At 42.0% G+C, this 24,567-nt stretch overlaps 1 protein-coding gene across 2 annotated transcripts in view; it reads left to right on the top strand.

Moving 5' to 3' along the window:
• Nucleotides 1-24,567, top strand: part of spred1 (sprouty related EVH1 domain containing 1) — a 104,443-nt gene that overhangs the window by 7,784 nt on the left and 72,092 nt on the right. For both annotated transcript variants that reach the window (XM_070878990.1, XM_070878989.1), the window contains exon 2: nt 24,141-24,315. In XM_070878990.1, the coding sequence (XP_070735091.1) occupies nt 24,141-24,315 (175 nt within the window). The remainder of the gene's footprint in view (nt 1-24,140; nt 24,316-24,567) is intronic.

The following is a 24,567-nucleotide window of genomic DNA, read 5'->3' as shown; positions in this document are numbered from 1 at the left end:
AATGTCCTGTTATGTAATGTTTAAAGGAATGTTGTAAGAGCGTTGGGAATGGAGCTGAGCATCTGGCGATATTTATGATGCTCTTAAAGTTCCTTTTACATTGATGAACCAGAAGCAGTATGTTAGTAGTGATCTGGTATATTAAACCTCTGTCATGTGGTATCCTCAAGGTTATGGCTGCCACTGTAATTTAATTATTTTGAGTAATGTAAAAAGGTCATTGTATGTCATAGTAAAATTAATGCGGTCTCCCTTGTGTTGCTAGGCTGGTCACAGATTTTTATGGGCTCAAAGTTTTGGACCTCTAACTTAAATTCATTACATAAGCGGTATAACTGCAGGCTGTTTTGAGCTCAAAGTTGCATGTTATACAGGTATTGAATATGTAAGTGTTTTATTTATAATTTTTTTTAAAGGAAATTTAAGCAAAATAAGCAATGAATCCCTCCTATGTATGGTTTACTGGTTTAATATAAATTCAGCAGCTGCCATATGTATATGTTGTATATGGACACAAAGAAATATCAGAATTTCAGCTTAGAAACATTGGAAAATAAGAATAAAAGAAAGGCCGATTAGGGTATTATCACAAAGTCCTGATCTCAGAGGTGAGGAAAAATCACTAGTATGAACTTATAAATTGGTTTAGGTCTGTGATTACTATGGGAATTTTCTTAATGCATGACCTTTTGATGTATGCCAATGAAATGGAAACCGCTGTTAAGATTCAGTGAGTTTTTGATACCTGTATAACTGATGTAAATAGTTCTATAAAAGTTAATGTTGAGTGTTCATACCTGGGTTGCACTGTTCAACAAATATCATCAAATCATGTGTTATTAAATGTTGCAGATTCTGAAAACTTAAGTTTGAATTCAACAACAAAATCTTGCATGTGTATATAGCGCCTTTTAAAGTGGAAAAGTGCTTCACAGCAATGAGGAAATGAATGCAAAGCCAAACAAGAAGTGACAGTATGGCCAGAGAGAGGTTTTGTGATGGATTTTCAAGGATGAGAAGATGACGGAGAGGCAGAGGGGTTTATGGAGGCAATTCCAGAGAATGGGATATAGACTGCCAGTGGAAACAATGGAGGAAGGGATGTACAAGACCCCGGAGTTAGGGGAATGGAGATTTGGGGGTGGGGGAAGAATTGTAGGACTGGAGGAGGTTGCAGATGGGGTGGAGCACGACTATGGAAGGATTTAAAGACCATTTTAAATTTAAGCTGTTGGGAGATTGGGGCACTGTGGATGATGGATAAGTGGGCCTTGGTGTGGGATATGATCAGAGCAGCAAGATTTTGGATTAACTTGAGTTTAAGAAGGGTCAGAGGTGAACAAGAAAAGCTTTAACGTAAATGAGTCTTGAGATGATGAAGCCATGTATGAAAGTTTGAACAGTGGATGGGCTGAGGTTGGGATGTAGTAAATAGATAACCTTTTGTAATGGAAAGGATTTTGAGTTGGAAATATGGCTCCTAGTTAAGCAAAGCACTTATTTAGTGAAGTTTGGTTTGGCTGAAATGGGGAATGGGTGGAATTTGTGACTGGTCTAATAGCTTTGATCTTCCCACTGGTTTAGCTGGAGGAAGTAGGGACTCATCCAAGATCGACTGTCAAACGAGTCGTCCAATAGTACCGAGGTGGTGGCGCATTAGGTCTGGGTGGCATTGGTTATACATGTGGAAGTTGATCCAATGTCTACAGATGTCGCTAAGGGTAGTGTCTAGATGAAGAGTGATGAGGCCAAAATAGTTCCTTGAGGGGCTCCAGAAGTGGTTGGGTGGGAAGAAAAGCCATTGCTAGAGATGGCCTGGCTGAGATATGATTGTAAGCAAGAACTGCAGTTTTATGGCACTCGACAGCAGAGAAGGCTGGAGGCAGATGGAGTGGCTGACTGTTAAAAGGTGCAGAGAGATTTGAGGAAGGATAATGCACTGTGTTCTCGCATGTCATTTAAGACTTTGGTTAGGGCCATTTCAGTGCTGTGGGATGGACGGAAGCTGGAATAGAGGGATTTAAACTGAGTTGCAGATTAGATGGGCACGGAGCTGGGAGGCAACAACACGAGAGGAAAGGGATGTTTGAGGTAGGGTTGTTGGTTGTTAACGATGACAAAAGTTGAAAGTGTTTTTGAAGAGTGGGTGACAATTCCCAAGGCGAGGGAGCCATTTACATGTTGGTTAGCATAGGGGCTGGGTGGAGACTGAGGGGATGGGGATATTTGGCTTTGTGGTGGTGGTGGTGGGGGGAGGAAGGAAGGAAGGAAGAGGGAGGGGAAGGCAGCTAAATAACCTCTCTCGGTGTTAATTTTGCAGTCATTGCCAAAAGATACACCATTTCATATTTCTGTACAGACATTTTCTCAATTTATTTCAGTCACTGTCTGGATAGACCATTTCAAATACATTGTCTAATTCAGTAGTCATAAAGTCATGCATTCTGTTTTTATTTTTATGCAATGCAGTTACATTGTCATTTATAGATAAATAATAAAAATTAGGGCAATTTGGAAAGTAGTGAAGCAGAGTTGATTGGAGCAGTACAGATTGAGGTGGGAGGAGGATGCAATTGTAGTGTGACAAGTTTACGTAAGCAGTTTCCATGAAAAATTTATAAATTGACACAAGTGTGTTTTTAAAAAAAAATGACAGCTGGAAGCAATGAAGTGTATGTGATGCAAGATTTTTTAAGATATAGATGTATAATATATTTGACCAAGCTTTTAGTCACCCCTCTTACTATCTCCTTTGGCTCGGCAGTGATTTTTGTCTGATTACTTTTCCGTGAAGCACCCTGGAATGCTTTTCCATGTTAAAGGTGCTATATAAATGCAAGTTGTTTCTTAAAAATAATGTCTGGGGCTTTCTATCTCTCTGTCCGCTTGTTCTGATGCAACAAAATATGGGTGTAGTCCTCATGGCATTACAAGATAAGTGACCAGTCTCTGCCCTGGAGAAGACAGAGCATTAGTTTGAAAGGTGGCATATATTGCTTTTAAATGGATAAAGCTTACTGCTTGTTCCTAACTTTCTTAGCAAGCACCAGCTCTCTCTCCTATAATAATTCACTTTATACTAAAGATTATGTTTGAATGGCATAGTTGTAAACTATGTAGATTATGATGCTGAAGCCCAAAGGTTATATATTGTACAATTATTACTTGTACTAAACTGTCTAACAACTTATCACTTGGAGCCCATTTTTCTTATTAGACCAGTTAAAATTCAGCAAGAGTCTTTTTTAAAAAAAAACAATAAATGTTCTAGTGAATGTGTGATGTCCATGTGTAATAGCTTCTGTTTTTGCCTGCTAGTGTTGCTCCAGGCAATGGCAAAAACTATTTTGTAACGTGCGATTGCTTTTCAGTCAGTCATGTTTGGGGTTTTAGGATAAGGGTGTGTCTATCCACATAGAATACACGACTAGGCATATGACTTGAGTTGGCAAAGTTGGAGATGGATTTTTAAAAGCGCAGTTCCTGCTTTGCAATGATGCTGATTGTTTACAACTTAGGTCCGTGGCGGATCGAAGAAAGCTGTCTAATCCCGGCACCTGGTGATGATTTCTGATCTGAGTTTGGGTCCCAAAGCATGCTAGGGTGTAAAGGATCATAAAGTTAAAAGTAAGTTTAGTACCTGCAAAATTTACCTGTCTGTGCATGTGCTTCATGATAACACTATCACCACCAAAGGAATCCCCCATGAGCTCAGACTCAGTTCAGGAGGTGCTTGTGTGAATGTGGTCTGTAAACCAGTGTTCTGGGAGTGATTTTGTTCAAGATTAATTAATGGAGTATGAACGTACTGCAACAGATCAAATTTGTGATATGACATTGGGCTGGTAACATCTTGTATTCGAGAGCTCATTGTGTTCAAGGAAACACAATTTTTAAGTCTACAGAACTTATGGGTCTTATCAGAAACTCTTATAATGCTTCTGATAAACTTATCAGTAACTCCACTTCCTGACTATTGGGAATGAGTACGTGCCGACCAAGAACTAAAGCAGTGAAGAAACTGAACATAAGTATCAGCTACGGTTTGAATTCAGTGATTTTTGTTCGACTGACATTTCCCTTCTATTCCTCCCCCCCACCCCCAAATACTCTTATTAGCATTGTGCACAATTACTGTGATAATAACCCATCATAATGCCATTCAAAGTGACATTGACAAAAGAAAACTTGTATTAAAATTAAGTGAATGGCCCGAAATTTGTGGTCAGTGACCGAGATCGCCACTGACCTCGCAGAAAGCTGCCCTCCAAGAACTAGCGATCTGTGGCGTTCATTTCAGCTCTCCTGACCTTAGTTTTAATCTGGGGCCAAATCAAGCGAATCTCCAGGGTCCAGCAACAGTGATGTCATCAAGCTGGCTAAGCAGCCAATCACATTGAAGAATTCTCAAGCAGCAACTAGGAAGTAAAATGCAGATTATAATTTACTTTCAATAAATTTTAGAGAGTGAACTACAGATTGGGACATACACAAAGGAATAAGGTAGAAGCTGAAATATCCTAACCAAATTTAAAACTTGTAATTCTTGATCATAATGGAAAAATTGACATTCCACAAATATACCATTAATTTTTCAGGGCCAGAGCGGTTGTAGCAGTCAGTATGCCGTTTAAAAACTCAGGTACACCTCTTCCCACAAGGCTTACTTAATGTTTTGGTTTTTTTTTTAACAGCGATATTCCATCGTAAAGGGGAAGTTTTTGTCAGTTTTTAAGTGATTTGAATTGACTGGCTCTGGGGAGTTCCACAGCTCAACCGATAGTAGAACAGGGACTGACTGACTGCAACTTCAGGATTTTTGTGTTGTATCTGCACATGCTCTAAATCTTGAAGTTGCTGACCGTTTCAAAGGGGTAATGACTGCGAACGCTGACCGTTTCGTCATCATTACCTCCGCAAAATTCCGGCATAGTGTAAAATGTTTGGAGTCCCGAGGTTCCCCAAGCTGCTGGGTCAAAAACACAATTGTCTGGGCATGTTGTCCATGGTTAATGTTGATTTTCTATCTCTAGTTTTCAACCCCAATGCCCTAACCCATGTGAAAGATTGTTCTCTTCGTCTAGTCAGGCCAGTGTTCTCAACTTATGAAGTTTTTAAGAGTTTCTGATAAGATCCAGAATCATAGAAATTTACAGCATGGAGGCCATTTCAGCTCATCATGTCCGCGCCAGCCGACAGAGCTATCCAGCCTAATTCCACTTGGTCCATAGCCCCATAGGTTACGACACTTCAAGTGCTCATCCATGTATTTTAAAATGTGGTGAGGGTTTCTGCCTCTACCACTCTTTCAGGCAGTGAGTTCTAGACCCCTGGTTGTTGACTGCTCTGCTAAGGGAATTGGTCCTTCCTGTCCACTCTTATCTAGGCCCCTCATGATTTTATACACCTCAATAAGATCTCCCCTTAGCCTCCTATGTTCCAAGGAAAACAAACACAGCCTATCCAATCTGTCCTCATAGCCAAGATTTTCCACTCCTGGCAACATCCTTGTAAATCTCCTCTGTACCCTCTCCAGTGCAATCACATCTTTCCTGTAATGCAGTGACTAGAATTGCACACAGTACTCTAGCAGTGGCCTAACTAGTGTTTTATACAGTTCAAATAACCCTCCTGCTCTGGTATTCTTGTATTCAAATAACCCCACTGCTCTGACACTTGATTTACCTTCAAGTAGCTGTTTCCAGTCCACTTTGGCTAAATCCTGTAGACTTGATCTTTGAAGGTGGCAGGGCATGTTGAGAAGGCTGTTAAAGCATGTGGGATCCTTGACTTTAGAGGCATAGTGCAAAAATAAGATTGTTGTTGCTAATCCTTTACAAAACACTGGTTAGGCCTCAGCTGGAGTATTGTGTTCAATTCTGGGCACCACACTTTAGGAAGGTTGTCAACGTCTTGGAGAGGATGCAGAAGTGATTTACTCGACTGCCAGGGATGAGCAACTTCATGTGGAGAGACTGGAGAAGCTGGGGTTGTTCTCTTTAGGTCAGAGAAGGTTAAGACGAGATTTTATAGGTGTTCAATTCATGAATGGTTTTGATATGAGTAAATAAGGAGAAACTTGTTTTCCAGTGGCAAAAGGGGTCAGTAACCAGAGGACACAGATTTAAGTGATTTGGCAAAAGAACTACAGGTGACATGAGGTAATATTTTATTTACGCAAATTGTTGAAATCTGGAATGCAATGTCTGAAAGGGTGGTGGAAGCAGATTTGATAGTAACATTCAAAAGAGAATTGGGTAAATACTTAAAGGGAACAAAAATGACAGGGCTATGAGGAAAGAGCAGGGGAGTGGGATTAATTGAGTATTCTACCGAATGGCCTCCTTCTGTGATGTGTCATTCTATGATTGGACCAATAAGCAAGAGAATGGGAATTCAATTTTTACTATGGCAGTTTGTTCATTTTAACAAATCTTGGGGAGGAACAAAAAGCATGTACCAGTAAAAATGACCATGAAGCTGTCGGATGTCCTGTTGGGGAAGGAAGGAAACCTACAGTCCTAACCTGGTCTGGCCGTTATGTCACTCCAGTCCCACAAGGTGGTTGATGTTTAAATAGCCTAGAAAGTCACTCCGTTGTATCGAACTGCAGCAGTACAAGAAAGACCACCTTCTTCATCTCTGGACACTTGGGATAGGCGATAAATGCCAGCCTTGTCAGCGATCCCAAGTTAGTTTTACTATTCTCTGTTCTTGGACAGTCCCTCTGAGTCGAGGATGACTTGCTTCCACACTAATCTGAGTTCTCAGGTGACTGATATCAATGCAGGACCTACAGTCTTTGTCACAGGTGGGGCAGATGGTGGTTGAAGGGTTGGGTGGGTGGGGTGCTTGGGTTTTTGTACGCTCCTTCCGCTGTTTGCGCTTGGCTTCCACGTGCTCCCAACGAATAGACTCGGTGTTCGGTGTCTTCCCGGATGCTCTTCCTCCACTCAGTGGTCTTGGGCCTGGGATTCCCAGGTATCAGTGGGATGCTGCATTTTTTCAAGGAGGCTTTGAAGGTGTCCTTGAAGTGTTTCCTCTGCCCATCAGGGACTTACTTGCCGTGTCAGAACTGAGTAGAGCGCTTGTTTTGGGAGTCTAGTATCTGGCATGCAGGCGATGTGGCCCGTCCATCGGAGTTGATTGAGCGTGGTCAATGCTTCGATGCTTGGGATGTTGGCCTGAGTGAGAACACTGACAGTGCGCCTATCTTGCCAATGGATTTGCAGGATCTTGCGGAGGCCGCATTCTCCAGTGCTTTGAGGTATACATAGTCCATGTCTCTGAAGCATATAGGAGGGTGGATATCCATGAGCTTGGTGCCGGGTTTGAGATCCTGGTCTTCAAACACACTCTTCCTTAGGTGACCGAAGGCTGCACTGGCACACTGAAGGCGGTGTTAGACTTTGTCATTGACGTCTGCCCTTGTTGACAGTAGGCTCCCGAGGTATGGAAAATGGACAATGTTGTCCAAGGCCTCGTCATGGATCTTGATCATTGAGAGGCACTACTGTGTGGCGGGGGCAGGTTGGTAGATAACCTTTTGTCTTTCGGATGTTTAATGTAAGGGCCATACTCTCATACACAGCGGTGAAGTTGTTGGCGATTGGTTTGGAGTTCGACCTCTGAGTGTGCACAAACACAAGAGTTGTCTACATACTGTAGTTCAATGACAGAGGGTGGGATGACCTTGGATCTGGACTGAAGGTGACTGAGGTTGAATAATTTCCAGTTTGTTCTGTAAATCAGCTCCACTCCAGCGGGGGGCTTATTAAGGGTGAGATGGATCATTGCAGCAAGGAAGAGCGTTGGTGCGATGACACAGCCTTGCTTGTCCCTGATCCGCACATGTATTGGGTCTGGTGGATCCGTTGGTCAAGATCACGGTTTGCATGTCATTGTGGAACAGGCGGAGGATGGCGATAAACTTTTGAGGGCAGCCGAATTTGAGCAAGACACTCCATAATCCCTCATGGTTGACCATGGCGTAGGCCTTTGTGAGGTCAAAGAAGGCCATGTACAGGGGTTGATGCTGCTCCCTGCATTTCTCTTGAATTTGACGCGTGGTGAAGATAATGTCCATTGTGCCCCTTAGTGGGCTGCATCCGCATTGCGACTCTGGGAGGAGCTCTTCAGCCACTGGGAGAGGGTGATTGAGAAGGATTCTTGTGATTACTTTCCTTGTGGCAGACAGCAAGAAAACTCTGTAATTACAATTAATCTCCATTAACTAATTACTAAATGATATATGAATATTAAATAAAATATAATCTTGCTCTTGTTGAAAATGGTCATTGCCTGATACTTGTGTGGCACAAATGTTACTTGCCACTTATCAACCCAAGCTTTGATGTTGACCAGGTCTTGTTGCATATGGGCATGAACTATTTCATTATCTGAGGACTTGTGAATGGAATTGAACACTGTAATCATCAGTGAATAGCCCCACTTCTGACCTTTTTATGATGGAAGGAAGGTCATAAATGAAGTAGTTGAAGCTTGTTGGGCCTAGAACACTGCCCTGGGAAACTCCTGTGGCGATATCATGGGGTAGAGATGATTGGCCTCCAACAACCATCAAACAAATGAGCAATTAATGTGACCTTGCACTTGCCTATGTGATAGCCTATGGTGCAGTTCTATTTTAACTAGTTATTTTTAACATGGTACAGATGAATTTCCATCTTGTATTCAAATAGAATTTCAGCAGAGTAAAGGTTGTTAGAAATATAGACTGCTTTTTAACTACAATCACCATTCTTCAGATTGTTTAGGTTTCCTCGGGCAGTTTTTTAAGTTTATAGAGATTGTGTTTAACTTTGTTATAAACTTGAAAGTAATACAAAACTTAATTATGCTTTTTGTGGGCATTTTTCAGTGGTCAAAATTGAAAATGTCTTCAAATACCCATGAATGTAGTAGACTGGTCATAAATATGTTGGCTTGCAAGTCTAGGTTTAACCATTTTTCCACTTTATATTGGCAATTGGGAGTTGCTAGAATGTATTGGAGATTTGGATTGGGAGTTGTTAATTTGTATTGGCAGCATTCCGAATTGACACTCCAAAGTGAGTCTCATTTTATGTTGCTGGTGGTTAGAACTTTAATTGTGATGAATAGCAAATAAAATTAGGTTTATGGAGAAATCCTGGGTATAATTACGCCACACTGACCTGGAAGTGCTGTGTGCTGACTATGGATGCAGAAAGTAAAGGAGGAAAAGTTTCCTGTCCAGGGCACCATTATAACTTGCTTTGGTGATCAAAATTAATTAAAAAGGCATGCTATTTCATGATCAGAACACCCGTGAGTATTAAGTGAAAATTCAGTTGAAAAGGCCAGCAGCTATGCCATAATGCTGTACAAAGCATAATTAAGCTATGTCTGTAAATTAGACAACCATTTCTTAAGTGTTTGATAAATAATGGGGAAAAACAAATCTTAAATGTCTGCTATTGTTTAATAGTTATACTGTATGTATCTGTATAGTATTAAAGATTGTAGGACATTTTTGTCAAAATACATACTGAGCATGCAAGGGCAAACCTCAAGTGCTCATTTGTGGTTGTCTCGTTGGAATGCTGCTGCAGGTTTCAGTTTACTGAACTGCTTTATTTTGAACAAAAGTGTAGCTTTATCTACTAATGATTCTCAGCAGCATATGTGGGGTTGAGGTAAAGTAAGAGGACCACCTTTCAGTTTTAGGGATGGGCAAAAAGAAAATAAAGTCATTACAGTTAACTTGAAACTTGTTGAATGTAATTGTGGTTTTAAGGATTTCTGGCAAAATGGACTTTATTGTTCCCTAAACTCTCTGCTGTCATTCCCTTTGTATTTTTTTTTTAAAGTTAAATGCCTTAACTTGTTTCTTGGATTCTGAGATTCTGGTTAGTTCTAACTTGTACTATGGTATAGTTGTAATTTGTACAGTCCAAATATCTAACTTGGGTTAGTTGAGGTGAAAGTAACTCCTATAATACTGATGTTTACTTGGTAGACTTTCAAAGTACAGGTAGTTAAAAGCTGCGTGTGTGCCCCTCTTCTCATTATCCCCCCCCCCACCCCCGGGTGCTGCCACACCATTGGCTTAATGGATAAATTCTTCATTTGGTTTGGCACTGAGCCCTACAGACTAGGGCCTCCAAACATAAGAACATAAGTAGGAGCAGGAGTAGGCCATACGGCCCCTCAAGCCTGCTCCGCCATTTAATACGATCATGGCTGATCCGATCATGGACTCTGGTCCATTTCCCTGCCCACTCCCCATAACCCCTTATTCTCTTATCATTTAAGAAACTGAATAAATTAAGACAGAAATAGACAATGTCCCAGCTTCCACAACTCTTTTGAGGCACTGAACTCCACAGATTTACAACCCACTGAAGAAATTTCTCCTCATCTCAGTTTTAAATGGGCAGCCCCTTATTCTAAGATTATGCCCTCAGAGGAGACTAGAACCAATCAGTGGAAACATCCTCTCTGCACCCACCTTGTCAAGCCCCCTCATAATCTTATAAGTTTCGATAAGATCACCTCTCATCCTTCTGAATTCCAATGAGTAGAGGCCCAACCTACTCAACCTTTCCTCATGGGTCAACCCCCTCATCTCTGGAATCAACTTGGTGAATCTCCTCTGAAATGCCTCCAAAGCAAGTATATCTTTTTGTAAATATGGAAACCAAAACTGCAAGCAGTATTCCAGGTGTGGCCTCACCAATACCCTGTATAACTGTAGCAAGACTTCCCTGCTTTTATACTCCATCCCCTTTGCAATAAAAGCCAAGATTCCATTTGCCTTCCTGATCACTTGCTGTACCTGCATACTAACCTTTTGTGTTTCATGCACAAGTACCCCCAGATCTCGCTGTACTGCAGGACTTTGCTATCTTTCTCCATTTAAATAATAACTTGCTCTTTGGTAGAAAAAATCAAAATGCATGACCTCACACTTTCCAACAATATACTCCATCTGCCAAATTTTTGCCCACTCACTTAGTCTGACTATGTCCTTTTGCAGATTTTTTGTGTCTTCCTCACACATTTGCTTTTCCTCCCATCTTTGTATTTGGTTTTGTATCATGCTAGTGTCATCAGCTCCTGATGGAGAGGTCTTCAGCCATTGGTGACCCCAAAGTAAACCTGTTGTGTTCACAAAGACTGATGGTAGGAAGAGCCATAATTACTGGGATTTCCCAGTGGCTGGACTTGAGCAATCCAACAAGTTTACTTTAGCTTGCAGTGTGAGACCTGGATAGGAAACTGACATGTAACCAGTATAATAGCAGTTTTGGTTTTGGTTTGGGGTGAAGGCAGGCATGAGGCAGTGTTCTAGGCTGGGTAGGAAATTGCCAAAGGTTTCTATTGCTAGATTCTATCCTTGTTGGGAATGAATGCTTATGAGTAAATGGGTGAGGACAAGGATGGCCTGATCTTAATACCTCCACAGATAAACAGCATTTAGTTCAATCTAATTGACATGAGTTTTACTATTTTAACTTGTAAATTCCTCTCCTCTCTTCCCTATTTCCCCCCCTGTACCCCTGGAAGATATTTGCGTGCTTGGGTACTGTGCTGTTGAGTTGTAAGATATCTGAACGCTACTGGTCAAGCTTCTTCACGTGTGATCTGGGAGAATGTGTGGGTAGCATTTGACTATTGGGGCATCACAGCTGAACCTGATGTGTGCTTGCCTGATGTCTATAGATACACTTTCAAACAAGAGCCACTGGTAAGCGATCAAGAGTGGGAAACCTGGCTGAATCTGAAGCTATTCTGCTCATTTTTAGGGCTTGAATTGTATTGCTGCAATCACATTGTTGTGGTCAGCTTGCTTGCAGATCTGCTCCAGCATAGATAACAACATGGATTTCTTTAGTGCCCTTCAAGTATAAAGAGACGTCTGTCTCAGCATTTTACAGGGCTGGTGAGAAGAAGTGGGCACCGAGCAGAGGAGACGAGGATTGGGACTAAAAGCACGGTTAAAGAGAAGAATCCCTTAGAAGGCTTTTGAAAGCTGGGAGATTAATGACCAGCAGTGGCATTGAGGGGAAGAAGTCCCAGAAGGAGATAGGATAATGGCCGAAAAGTGTTGGTAGAGCTTGGCTGGGATAGGCATAATGTGTGTGTGGACCTTTTTTATGAATTGCTAATGAACCATGGCAACCCTAATGAGTTTCAATTAGTTGAGGATGAAAGAGGACATCTGGGAAAGGATTAGAGAAGTCTGGCTTAGAGGTAATAACAAAAACAACTTGCATTTATATAGTAGTTTAAAAATAAAACATCCCATGGTGCTTCAGAGAGGCATAATCAGTCAAAAATGGGCACTGAGCCAAAGGTGATGATGGGGGTGACAAAAAGCTTGATCAGAGTGTTGGATTTTAAAGAGATGGAGAGGTTTAGGGAAGGAATTCCAGGGTGTGGTGCTTGGAGGTAAAGTGGGGGGGTGGGAGGGGATTGTAGGGCTAGAGGTCACAAAGATAGAAGAAATGCGGCCATTGAGGTTTAAATATGAGGAGGAGAATTTTAAATTGGAGTCCCTGGCCAAAGACTGCCATAGGTGGAGAAAGTGCATCCGGGAGGGCACTGAGCACCTCGAGTCTCATCGCCGAAAGCATGCAGAAGCCAAGCGCAGGCAGCGGAAGTAGCGTGCGGCAAACCAGTCCCAACCACCCTTTCCTTCAACGATTGTATCCCACCTGTGACAGAGACTGTAATTCCTGTATTGGACTGTTCAGTAACCTAAGAATTCATTTTTGGAGTGGAATCAAGTCTTCCTTGATTTCAAGGGACTGTCTATGATAGTCCATAAGAACGGGGTGATAAATGAGTGGAGTGGTATGGATAAAGGCAGCAGAATAATGGATGAACTGAAGTTTATAAACGGACGGGAGGCCAGCTAGGAGAGTATTGGAATTCCCGAGTCTGGAGACAACAAAAGCACGGATGAGGGTTGCTGAGGCAGGTGATGTTTGAGGTGGAAGTATGTGGCCTTTGTGATGGAGAGTATATGGAGTCAGAATTTCCAAATTTGTCCGATTTGATTCAGCATGAGAATGGCCAGGGAAGGGATGCAATGGGTGGTTAGTGGTGGGAGACAAAGACGATGGGGTTGGTCTTCCCACTGTTTAATGGTAGAAAATTGTGACTAATCCATGACTGGATATTGGCAGATATTCTGACTGCACGCAGGCAATGAAGGGGCCAAGAGGTAGAGCTGTGGATATAAAGTAATAGGTAAAGGATATGGTAAAAGATATAGGTAAAGCTGACTCCATGGGCTCAATTTTCCCCAAAGCGCTTTTTTGGCCTACGTGAAGAGTTACGCCAGTTTTTTTGGGGGGCCCAAGTACACCAAAAAAAATTTCTAAGTTTCCCCGTTGGATTTCTTCATTTTGGCGTGGCCTAACCTGTCCTTTAGTTTTGGGAGTGGAGCCTTGATCTGCGCCAAAAAGCTTGGTGGTAACCAGGGACACAATGCGACCTGAGGCTGCAAAGTGAAGCATACAGCCAGCTCCCAACACATTAAGACACATTGCATCAATTTAAAAACACATAAAAAAATATTGCAGCAACTTGCCTCCAATTTGTAAAGCCAGTCCTGCTACCACTGCTCCTAGCCCTGACCGAAGGGCTTGTCGGTCCGCTCCCCTGCCCGAATGGCCTCCTCCTGGTCTGTGTCTCTCCCATCTGCTGCACTTAACTCTGCCGATTTCCTTACTTGCGCCAATTTCTTTAACTCTCCAGAAGGTTTTTCTGCAGAGGCCACATATGCTGACTTAAGCAGAACTGGAGTAACTCTCAGCTGGCCAAACTTCCCTAAATGGCCAGATTTGGCGCAGGTGGCAGGTTACGCCTCCTTTTGGCTGAAAAAAAACCTAAAAAAAATTGTAACTAACTGAGTTACACTGGTGCAAATTGATTGGGGAAACTGGTTTTTAAACTTAGGCCAAAAAAAGCAGCCTCCTCCCAAAAAAAGGCACAAATCACTGGGGGAAAATTGAGCCCCATATCTTTGGATAATATCGCCGAAGGGCCAAGGATAGGGTAGTGCCACTGAGCTGGACGGAAAGGATGATGAATGGGAGCAGGGTCAAAGGGGGGAGGCGTGGATTAGGTTTTGTCGAGGGGCAGATGTAGGTGTAGAGGCAGGCAGTGTTCAAGGTAAAAGTGGTTGTAATAATCCAATGAGCCAATGCTGAGGGGAGGGGGTAGGGGAAAGCTGAGCTTGGGGGCCAAGCCATGTGGAAAGGTTTTATATCTCTGAACTTAGCCTGTTGTGTGGAGGTTGAACAATATGAGCTCCAAGTACCTGACGCATGACTTGTCCAGCCATTGCTGAAATGGTCTGGTTGTAGTCGAATTATAATACAGCAGTATGATATGCAAACACTAAATGTGGAATGTTTTGATTTTGAAATGTCCTTAATAGAAAATAATATTTAACACATACCGAGCTTAGTTTGTGCTTTTATTAAAAAAAAATGCTTTTTACAAGTAGCCTGTTGGTTTCAAAATTGACTATTAAAATTTACAATTAAAATGGGTCGCCACCATACCCTTGTAAAGTGCAAAATATTGAGAAGCAAAATGCCTGAAGTATTAAATATGACACAAATATTTTGTTTTATAGTAATAAAATTGAACAAAATTGCTTCCATGAAATGCACAATTAGTGCTTCATCCAGCTGTCTCAGGCGTCCGTGCAAATGCAGTTAGGACATTGTGGGTAATTGAATGTAATGGTTTCATCAATAAACCTTGGTACCACAGCAGTGAAATAACTGTGCAATTATTTTACTTCAGTGCCTGATTTACTGGAAATGCTGAAAGCATACTAAATTAGTGATGTGACCTTTTCATGCCTGGGTTCCCTAGTGGCCAGGTAGATGGTGTGTAAAAGCCAGGTTTTGGACTGTGCTAGGAGGATGATTGCCTCTTGCCCTTTTGGTGTGATTGACGTGGTTTCTGGTTTCCTGGTCCTTCCTGTGAATTAGTGAGGCATTGAATATACTTGGTTTGCTTGTGGTATTACTCACTCTTCCATTGCAAGCACAGCAGTTGTTTACTTTGTTAAACCGGATACTTGAAAGGGAAGAAATTAGTTGCATGCAAAATAAAAAATTTAGTATTAATGGTTAGTACCATAAATTGCATCGACTGCTTGATTTATCCTCTTGCTAGACTAGCTGGCATAGTGGTTTAAGTCAACAAGTAGCAAATGTAGAATAAACTTAGAGGAAAAGGTGGATTAATAAATATGCAAGAACATAAGAAATAGGAACAGGAATAGGCCTTTTGGCCCCTCGAGCCTGCTCCGCCATTCAATAAGACCATGGTTGATCTGATCTTGGCCTCAACTCCATTTCCCTGTCTGCTCCCCATAATCCTTGATTCTCATCGTTCAAAAATCTGTCTGTGAGATGAGTTAGAAAAAAGAAAGACTTGCATTTATATAGTGTCTTTCAGGACGTCCCAAAGCACTTTACAGCCAATGAAGTACTTTATTACTTTAAAGTACTTGTTGTAATGTACGTAATGTGGCAGCCAATTTGTACACCGCAAGGTCCCAGAAAAAGCAATGAGGTAATGACCAGATCATCTGTTTTAGGTACTGTTGGTTAAGCGATTTGGGCAGAAATCTCCTGCTGTTCTTTAAATAGTGCCATGTGATCTTTTATATTCCCTTCAGGGCAGATGGGGGCCTCCATTTAACACCTCATCTGAAAGATACACTATAATAAAACTGAGGGAAGTATATGGCATAATGAAAATGACAAACCAGAAATCAAAGGTTCAGATCCTCGCCGAATAAAATTGCTTTTAAATTATGTTGCTGGAGAGAGAGGATATTCTGGAAGGGTCAAGGACAGAATCTGTTTGGTTATAGAGGTGCCATTACACTACTAGGTGTATTCTATAGGCCACCAACTATTAGGAAGGATTATAAGAGGAGCAAATTTGCAGGTAAATGAGAGTTCCAAGAATTAGAGTAGTGATAATGGGAGATTTCAACTATCCTAATATGGACTGGGATAGTAATAGTGCAAAGAGCAGAGAGGGGGTGGAATTTCTGAAGAACTTTCTCTCCGGAGAACTTCCTTGATCGGCCTACCGAGGAAGGAAGCATTGCTGGATCTGGTTCTGGGGAATGAGGTGGAGCAAGTGACAGTTGGGGAATATGTAGGGAACAGTAATCATAATATATCAAGGTTTAGATTAGCTGTGGAAAAGGGCAGGGAGTAATCTAGGGTAAAAATACTTAATTGGAGGAAGGCTAATTTCAGTGGGTTGAGAATGGATCTGTCCTGGGTAAAAAGATTGGCAGGCAAAACTAATCGAACAATGGGCTGCATTTAAAAAGGAGATGGTTTGGGTACAATGAGGTACATTCCCACGAAGGGGGAAAGGTAGGGCAAACAAAGTCATAGCTCCCTGTATGATGAAAGAGATGAAGCAGGAAAAGGGGGCATATGACAGATGTCAGGTTGAGAATACAAATGAGAACCAGGTTGAATATAGAAAGTTCAGAGGGAAAGTGAAAAAGGAAATGAGGGGCAAAAAGAGAATGAGAATAGCTTGGCAGCTAACATAATAGGAAATCCAAAAGTCTTCTCTAAGCAAATAAATGGTAAACGGATAGTAAGAGGAGGGGTGGGGCCGATTTGGGACCAAAATGGAGACTTGTGCATAGAGACAGAAGGCATGGCTGAACTACTGAATGAGTACTTTGCATCTGTCTTGACCGAGGAAGATGCTGCCAAAGTCATAGTGAAAGAGGAGATAGTTTTTATCCCATCTAGTACCTCTCTATTAGTTGAGATACTAGAAAGGCTGGCTATACTTTAAGTTGATAAGTCACCAGGACTGGATGGGATGCATCCTAGGATGCTGTGGGAAGTAAAGACGGAAATTGTGGCGATACTGACCGTAATCTTCCAATCCTTGGATACGGAGGTGGTGCCAGAGGACTGGAAAATTGCAAATGTTACACCCTTGTTCAAAAAAGGGTGCAAGGATAAACCCAGCAACTTCAGGCCAATCAGTTTAACCTCAGTAGTGGGGAAAATTTTAGAAATGGTAATCCAGGACAAAATTAACAGTCACTTGGACCATGTGGATTAATTAAGGAAAGCAGGCACGGATTTGTTAAAGGCAAATCATGTTTGTTTAACTTGTTTGAGTTTTTTGATGAGGTAACAGAAAGGGTTGATGAGGGCTATGCAGCTGATGTGGTGTACATGGACTTCCAAAGGTACTTGATAAAGTGCAACATACTAGGCTTGCCAGCAGAGTTGAAGCCCATGGAATAAATAGGACAGTGGCAGCATGGATACAAAATTGGCTAAGTGACAGGAAACCGAGAGTAGTGATGAACGATTGTTTATCGGACTGAAGGAAGGTATACAGTGGTGTTCCCCAGGGGTCAGTACTAGGACCACAGCTTTTCTTGATATATATTAATGACTTGGACTTTGCTATACAGGGCACAATTTCAAAATGTGTAGATGACACAAGTTAGAAGTGTAGTGAACAGTGAGGAGGAGACTTCAAGAGGACATAGGTGGAATGGACGGACATGTGGTATATGAAACTTAATGCAGAAAAGTGCAAAGTGATACATTTTGGTAAGAACAACAAAAGAGAATAGAAACTAAAGGGTACAATTCTCAAGAGAGTGCATGAACAGAGGCCTGGGGTATATGTGCACAAATCAGTGAACGTGGCAGGGCAGGTTGAGAAAGCAGTTAAAAAAGCTTACAGGATCCTGAGCTTCATGAATAAGAGGCATAGAGTACAAAAGCAAGGACGTTATGATGTACCTTTATAAAACATTGGTTTGGTCTCAAGTGGAGAATTGTGTCCAATTCTGGGCATCGCACTTTGGGAAGGATGTGATGGCCTTTAGAAAGGGTGCAAAAAAGATTTACAAGAATGGTTCCAGGGATGAGGGACTTCAGTTACATGGATAGACTGGCGAAGCTGGAGTTGTTCTCCTTGGAGCAGAGAAGGTTCAGAGATTTGAGAAAGGTGTTCAAAATCATGAGGGGCATTGGAACCGGTTCTGGGGGAGGTGGGACCAGTACAAACCGGACGGTCTGCACCTGGGCAGGACCGGAACCAATGTCCTAGGGGGAGTGTTTGCTAGTGCTGTTGGGGAGGAGTTAAACTAATATGGCAGGGGGATGGGAACCAATGCAGGGAAACAGAGGGAAACAAAAAGGAGACAAAAGCAAAAGACAGAAAGGAGATGAGGAAAAGTGGAGGGCAGAGAAACCCAAGGCAAAGAACAAAAAGGGCCATTGTACAGCAAAATTCTAAAAGGACAAAGGGTGTTAAAAAAACAAGCCTGAAGGCTTTGTGTCTTAATGCAAGGAGTATCCGCAATAAGGTGAATGAATTAACTGTGCAAATAGATGTTAACAAATATGATGTGATTGGGATTACGGAGACGTGGCTCCAGGATGATCAGGGCTGGGAACTCAACATCCAGGGGTATTCAACATTCAGGAAGGATAGAATAAAAGGAAAAGGAGGTGGGGTAGCATTGCTGGTTAAGGAGGAGATTAAGGCAATAGTTAGGAAGGACATTAGCTTGGATGATGTGGAATCTATATGGGTAGAGCTGCAGAACACCAAAGGGCAAAAAACGGGAGTTGTGTACAGACCTCCAAACAGTAGTAGTGATGTTGGGGAGGGCATCAAACAGGAAATTAGGGATGCATGCAATAAAGGTGCAGCAGTTATAATGGGTGACTTTAATATGCACATAGATTGGGCTAACCAAACTGGAAGCAATACGGTGGAGGAGGATTTCCTGGAGTGCATAAGGGATGGTTTTTTAGACCAATATGTCGAGGAACCAACTAGGGGGGAGGCATCTTAGACTGGGTGTTGTGTAATGAGAGAGGATTAATTAGCAATCTTGTTGTGCGAGGCCCCTTGGGGAAGAGTGACCATAATATGGTGGAATTCTGCATTAGGATGGAGAATGAAACAGTTCATTCAGAGACCATGGTCCAGAACTTAAAGAAGGCTAAATTTGAAGGTATGAGGCCTGAATTGGCTAGGATAGATTGGCGAATGATACTTAAGGGGTTGACTGTGGATGGGCAATGGCAGACATTTAGAGACCGCATGGATGAACTACAACAATTGTACATTCCTGTCTGGCGTAAAAATAAAAAAGGGAAGGTGGCTCAACCGTGGCTATCAAGGGAAATCAGGGATAGTATTAAAGCCAAGGAAGTGGCATACAAATTGGCCAGAAATAGCAGCGAACCCGGGGACTGGGAGAAATTTAGAACTCAGCAGAGGAGGACAAAGGGTTTGATTAGGGCAGGGAAAATGGAGTACGAGAAGAAGCTTGCAGGGAACATTAAGACGGATTGCAAAAGTTTCCATAGATATGTAAAGAGAAAAAGGTTAGTAAAGACAAACGTAGGTCCCCTGCAGTCAGAATCAGGGGAAGTCATAACGGGGAACAAAGAAATGGCGGACCAATTGAACAAGTACTTTGGTTCGGTATTCACGAAGGAGGACACAAACAAACTTCCGGATATAAAAGGGGTCAGAGGGTCTAGTAAGGAGGAGGAACTGAGGGAAATCCTTATTATTCGGGAAATTGTGTTGGGGAAATTGATGGGATTGAAGGCCGATAAATCCCCAGGGCCTGATGGACTGCATCCCAGAGTACTTAAGGAGGTGGCCTTGGAAATGGTGTATGCATTGACAGTCATTTTCCAACATTCCATTGACTCTGGATCAGTTCCTATGGAGTGGAGGGTAGCCAATGTAACCCCACTTTTTAAAAAAGGAGGGAGAGAGATAACACGGAATTATAGACCGGTCACCCTGGGTAAAATGATGGAATCAATTATTAAGGATGTCATAGCAGTGCATTTGGAAAGAGGTGACATGATAGGTCCAAGTCAGCATGGATTTGTGAAAGGGAAATCATGCTTGACAAATCTTCTGGAATTTTTTGAGGATGTTTCCAGTAGAGTGGACAAGGGAGAACCAGTTGATGTGGTATATTTGGACTTTCAGAAGGCTTTCGACAAGGTCCCACACAAGAGATTAATGTGCAAAGTTAAAGCACGTGGGATTGGGGGTAGTGTGCTGACATGGATTGAGTACTGGTTGTCAGACAGGAAGCAAAAAGAGTAGGAGTAAATGGGGACTTTTCAGAATGGCAGGCAGTGACTAGTGGGGTACCGCAAGGTTCTGTGCTGGGGCCCCAGCTGTTTACACTGTACATTAATGATTTAGACGAGGGGATTAAATGTAGTATCTCCAAATTTGCGGATGACACTAAGTTGGGTGGCAGTGTGAGCTGCGAGGAGGATGCTATGAGGCTGCAGAGCGACTTGGATAGGTTAGGTGAGTGGGCAAATGCATGGCAGATGAAGTATAATGTGGATAAATGTGAGGTTATCCACTTTGGTGGTAAAAACAGAGAGACAGACTATTATCTGAATGGTGACAGATTAGGAAAAGGGGAGGTGCAGCGAGACCTGGGTGTCATGGTACATCAGTCATTGAAGGTTGGCATGCAGGTACAGCAGGCGGTTAAGAAAGCAAATGGCATGTTGGCCTTCATAGCGAGGGGATTTGAGTACAGGGGCAGGGAGGTGTTGCTACAGTTGTACAGGGCCTTGGTGAGGCCACACCTGGAGTATTGTGTACAGTTTTGGTGGTCTAACCTGAGGAAGGACATTCTTGCTATTGAGGGAGTGCAGCGAAGGTTCACCAGACTGATTCCCGGGATGGCGGGACTGACCTATCAAGAAAGACTGGATCAACTGGGCTTGTATTTACTGGAGTTCAGAAGAATGAGAGGGGACCTCATAGAAACGTTTAAAATTCTGATGGGTTTAGACAGGTTAGATGCGGGAAGAATGTTCCCAATGTTGGAGAAGTCCAGAACCAGGGGACACAGTCTAAGGATAAGGGGTAAGCCATTTAGGACCGAGATGAGGAGGAACTTCTTCACCCAGAGAGTGGTGAACCTGTGGAATTCTCTACCACAGAAAGTTGTTGAGGCCAATTCACTAAATATATTCAAAAAGGAGTTGGATGAAGTCCTTACTACTCGGGGGATCAAGGGGTATGGCGAGAAAGCAGGAATGGGGTACTGAAGTTGCATGTTCAGCCATGAACTCATTGAATGGCGGTGCGGGCTAGAAGGGCCGAATGGCCTACTCCTGCACCTATTTTCTATGTTTCTCGACAGAGTAGATAGAGAGGAGCTGTTCTCATTGGCGGAGAGGTCGAGAACCAGAGGACACCGATTTAAAGTGATTGGCAGAAGAACCAAAGGTGACATGAGGAAAAACTTTTTACGCAGCGAGTGTTTAGGATCTGGATTGCACTGTCTGAGACCCAGGGTGGTGGAGGCAGATTCAATTGTGGCTTTCAAAAGGGAATTGGATAAGCAGCTAAAGGAAAAACAATTGCAGGGCTATGGGGGAAGGGCAGGGGAGTGGGACTAGCTCAAGTGCACTTGCAAAGAGCCGGCACAGGCTCGATGGGCCAAAATGGCCTCCTTCTGTGCTGTAACCCATCTATGATTATTGAACTGATCACTAAACTTGATTGATTCCTATTTTTGAATATAGACTCTAAGGAGCAAGGGTATTTTATTACCATAGTAACTTATGCAATGTTTCCTCTAATTTTTTTTTTCCTGCGCTGGCCCTTTACATTTTCTGCGTGGTATCTCTTTCGGCGGTAGCAGCTGGTGAGCGGCCTGCATGGGACCTTACAAGTGATGTGCAGTCTTGCACCTTGGGGAAAACATTGAATTTGTGTTATTTTTTCAAAATTAAACAAAAATTTCTACAAAATCAATTGGGACATATCTTGCCAGTTTTCAAAGGAGATAAAGTTCATGTTTTGGTCTGGAGGCCGAATCATTCTACATCGATTGTTTACTCAGTGACTTGAAAACATCTTGTATAGTTTGAGATAATCTGGTGCAATTTTCAGGTTACCCAAGTTTTATGTTTTAATAACAAATTTTACTGTTGGCTAATGACCAAATGCTGCTACTTTCACTCCAACTTCAAGCCACTATTTGAATGCACGAATACTATTGGACAACTATTCTTCCCTCTCCTCAACTCATTTTGTTTTAGACCTAATTTGTGAATGTCAGAAAAATAGTTATGGGTAAATCTGTCCTAAAAGTAATGCGGTTTTCACTAAACTTTGACTATTGTATGAGTGAAAATTAAATCTTTGAGTGGAAAAGGCAAAGTAAAGCTAGAAGGACTGAAACTTGGTGGGGATTGAAAGACCAGAAGAAAATAGAGACCATGCACAAATGATAACTGGCCATTCACCCATACAGTTCATTGATTTTATGCCAAATTAATTACCAAGATTGACCACTTTGACCCCTGCTGTTTCAATGTCAAATTTGTATTGGGGTATTTCCCAGCAATTGAGATGGAAAGAGAGGGTAAACAGGCAATCTCAAGTGGTTTATACAAGATGGCAAAGGAGGATATCCAAGAGGATATAATAAAGAAGATTCTGTTTCTTCATCCTGTCCCCTCCCCACAAGTTAAAATTCCCTTGTTCCTCCATTCCTATAGCGGCTGAAATGGTTTAAAATGCCTCCCTATCTCTGTAATCTCCTTCAGCCTCACAACTCCGAGAGATATCTGCGCTCAAGTTCTGCCCTCTTGAGCATCCCTGATTATAACTGCTCAACCTTCAGTGGCCGTGCCTTCAGCTGCCTGGGGCCTAAGCTCTGGAATTCCTTCTCTAAACCCCTCTGCCTCTCTCTCTCTTTTTCATCCTTTTAAGACGCTCCTTGGTCACCCGCTGTAATTTCTTCTTGCGTGGCTCGGTGTCAAATTTATTTGTTTAGTCTTAACGCTCCTGTGAAGCGCCTTGGGATGTTTTGCTACGTTAAAGATACTATATAAATGCATGATGTTCATGGAGGCTCCTGTATAAAAGATTATTTCTCTCAAAACTCTCTTTTTTTTGAGTGAGTTCATTTGAGGAAATGGATGCTTCAAAAGCTTTAGACAGGATGGGTGAATGGAAAATGATTCTGTCCAAAATTGAATTGGCAGAAGTTTGTATACAATATGCAGCTGTTTAGGCAGTACAAATGGGTTTTGAAATCATTTAGACAGAAATAGATTCAAAACCTCCCTGCCTGATTTTCTGTTAGGTCTATAAAATCATCATAACTATAGCTATTTGCAAAGGTAATATACTGCGGGTGATCAGCAGGTCAGACGGCATCGGTGGAGAGAAACAGAGTTAACGTTTCAGGTCGATGACCTTTCAAGATCATAGACCTAAAACCTTAACTCTAGCTATTTGCAAAAATGCTATCGCTTTCATGAAGTAAAATATCTTGTGGGGGAGGAAACCATATGGAAGAGTTCCCAGTGGAAGGTTTGACATGTTTCAAAAATCAAATAAAGTAGCATTAGTACTAATCCCTTTTCACAGCTTTATATGAATGTACTTATCCAAATTAACTGGCTATCTGGACCTTGTAACAACCCCATCTGATATCCTTTTCTGTGCTGAATTAATATTTAATACAGTATAATATTGGAAGTAATGCTGAACAGTTAGCTAAATTATTCACTTATCTGAACAGGGGTATTTCTTAGTGTGAGTGAATTATGAAGCTGTAGTAAACTCATTTTATTATGCCTAATTAATTTGAAAGGTGACATTTAAAAATGTAACCACTTCAATTTTTAATCTGTAACCATACATTGTAGTATGCTGTATACCCATTAAAATCCGACTACAATCTTCCTTTATAAAATGGTCTGTTTCATGGTGTGTGTTTTATAATTACTGCAAATTATATCTCCTAATTTTTTTTAAAGTGATCAAGTTCAATTTCCCCACTCTGCCAATATTGTGATCTCGGCCATGCTGCTGTGGGGAAGTGCTGGACAGGGTGCATATGGAGGACAGTTGGCTCTCGTGCACTTCCTAGACACTAGTTTAGAGCTGGAGGCTTGGGAGTGAGTCACCTTCCTCCTCAAGATTGATTAGTACATAGGCTGGGAAGCAAATGTGGGTGGAGGTGGGAAACTGAATCTTTTCTGGGAAGAGAAAAAAAAATCTAATTTTCTGGCTTCTTTTCACAGTGATAGTTACTTTGCACGTGTGCGAGCAGTGGTGATGACCCGTGATGACTCAAGTGGAGGATGGGTACCACTGGGAGGGGGCGGCCTCAGCTGTGTCACCGTTTTTAAAATTCATCTGGATGAAAGTGGCTGTGATGATTTTCTTATCCACGGAGAAAGGCTCCGGGACAAAACGGTAGGAACTAATATTTTTTTTAAAATTGTATAGCAATTTGTGTTAATCTGTAGTGATGTGTTGAAACCATAATATCCAACATCTAATCAGTTATTAATAACATTATGGGATGGGGTGGGAATAAAGCCTCTTGTAATCCAAATTAATTCTATCTATATTTATTTGTATGCAACATATGTGTAGATTGGCCCTGAAATTCCATTTTGTCCTTCCCACGGGCATTTTAGAGAAAAAATACGCACCTACCTTAAG

Source organism: Pristiophorus japonicus, chromosome 4, assembly GCF_044704955.1.
Source record: "Pristiophorus japonicus isolate sPriJap1 chromosome 4, sPriJap1.hap1, whole genome shotgun sequence".
Lineage (NCBI taxonomy): Eukaryota > Metazoa > Chordata > Chondrichthyes > Pristiophoridae > Pristiophorus > Pristiophorus japonicus.
Note: the sequence above shows the minus strand (reverse complement) of the source record. Positions and strands in the feature narration are given on the sequence as shown.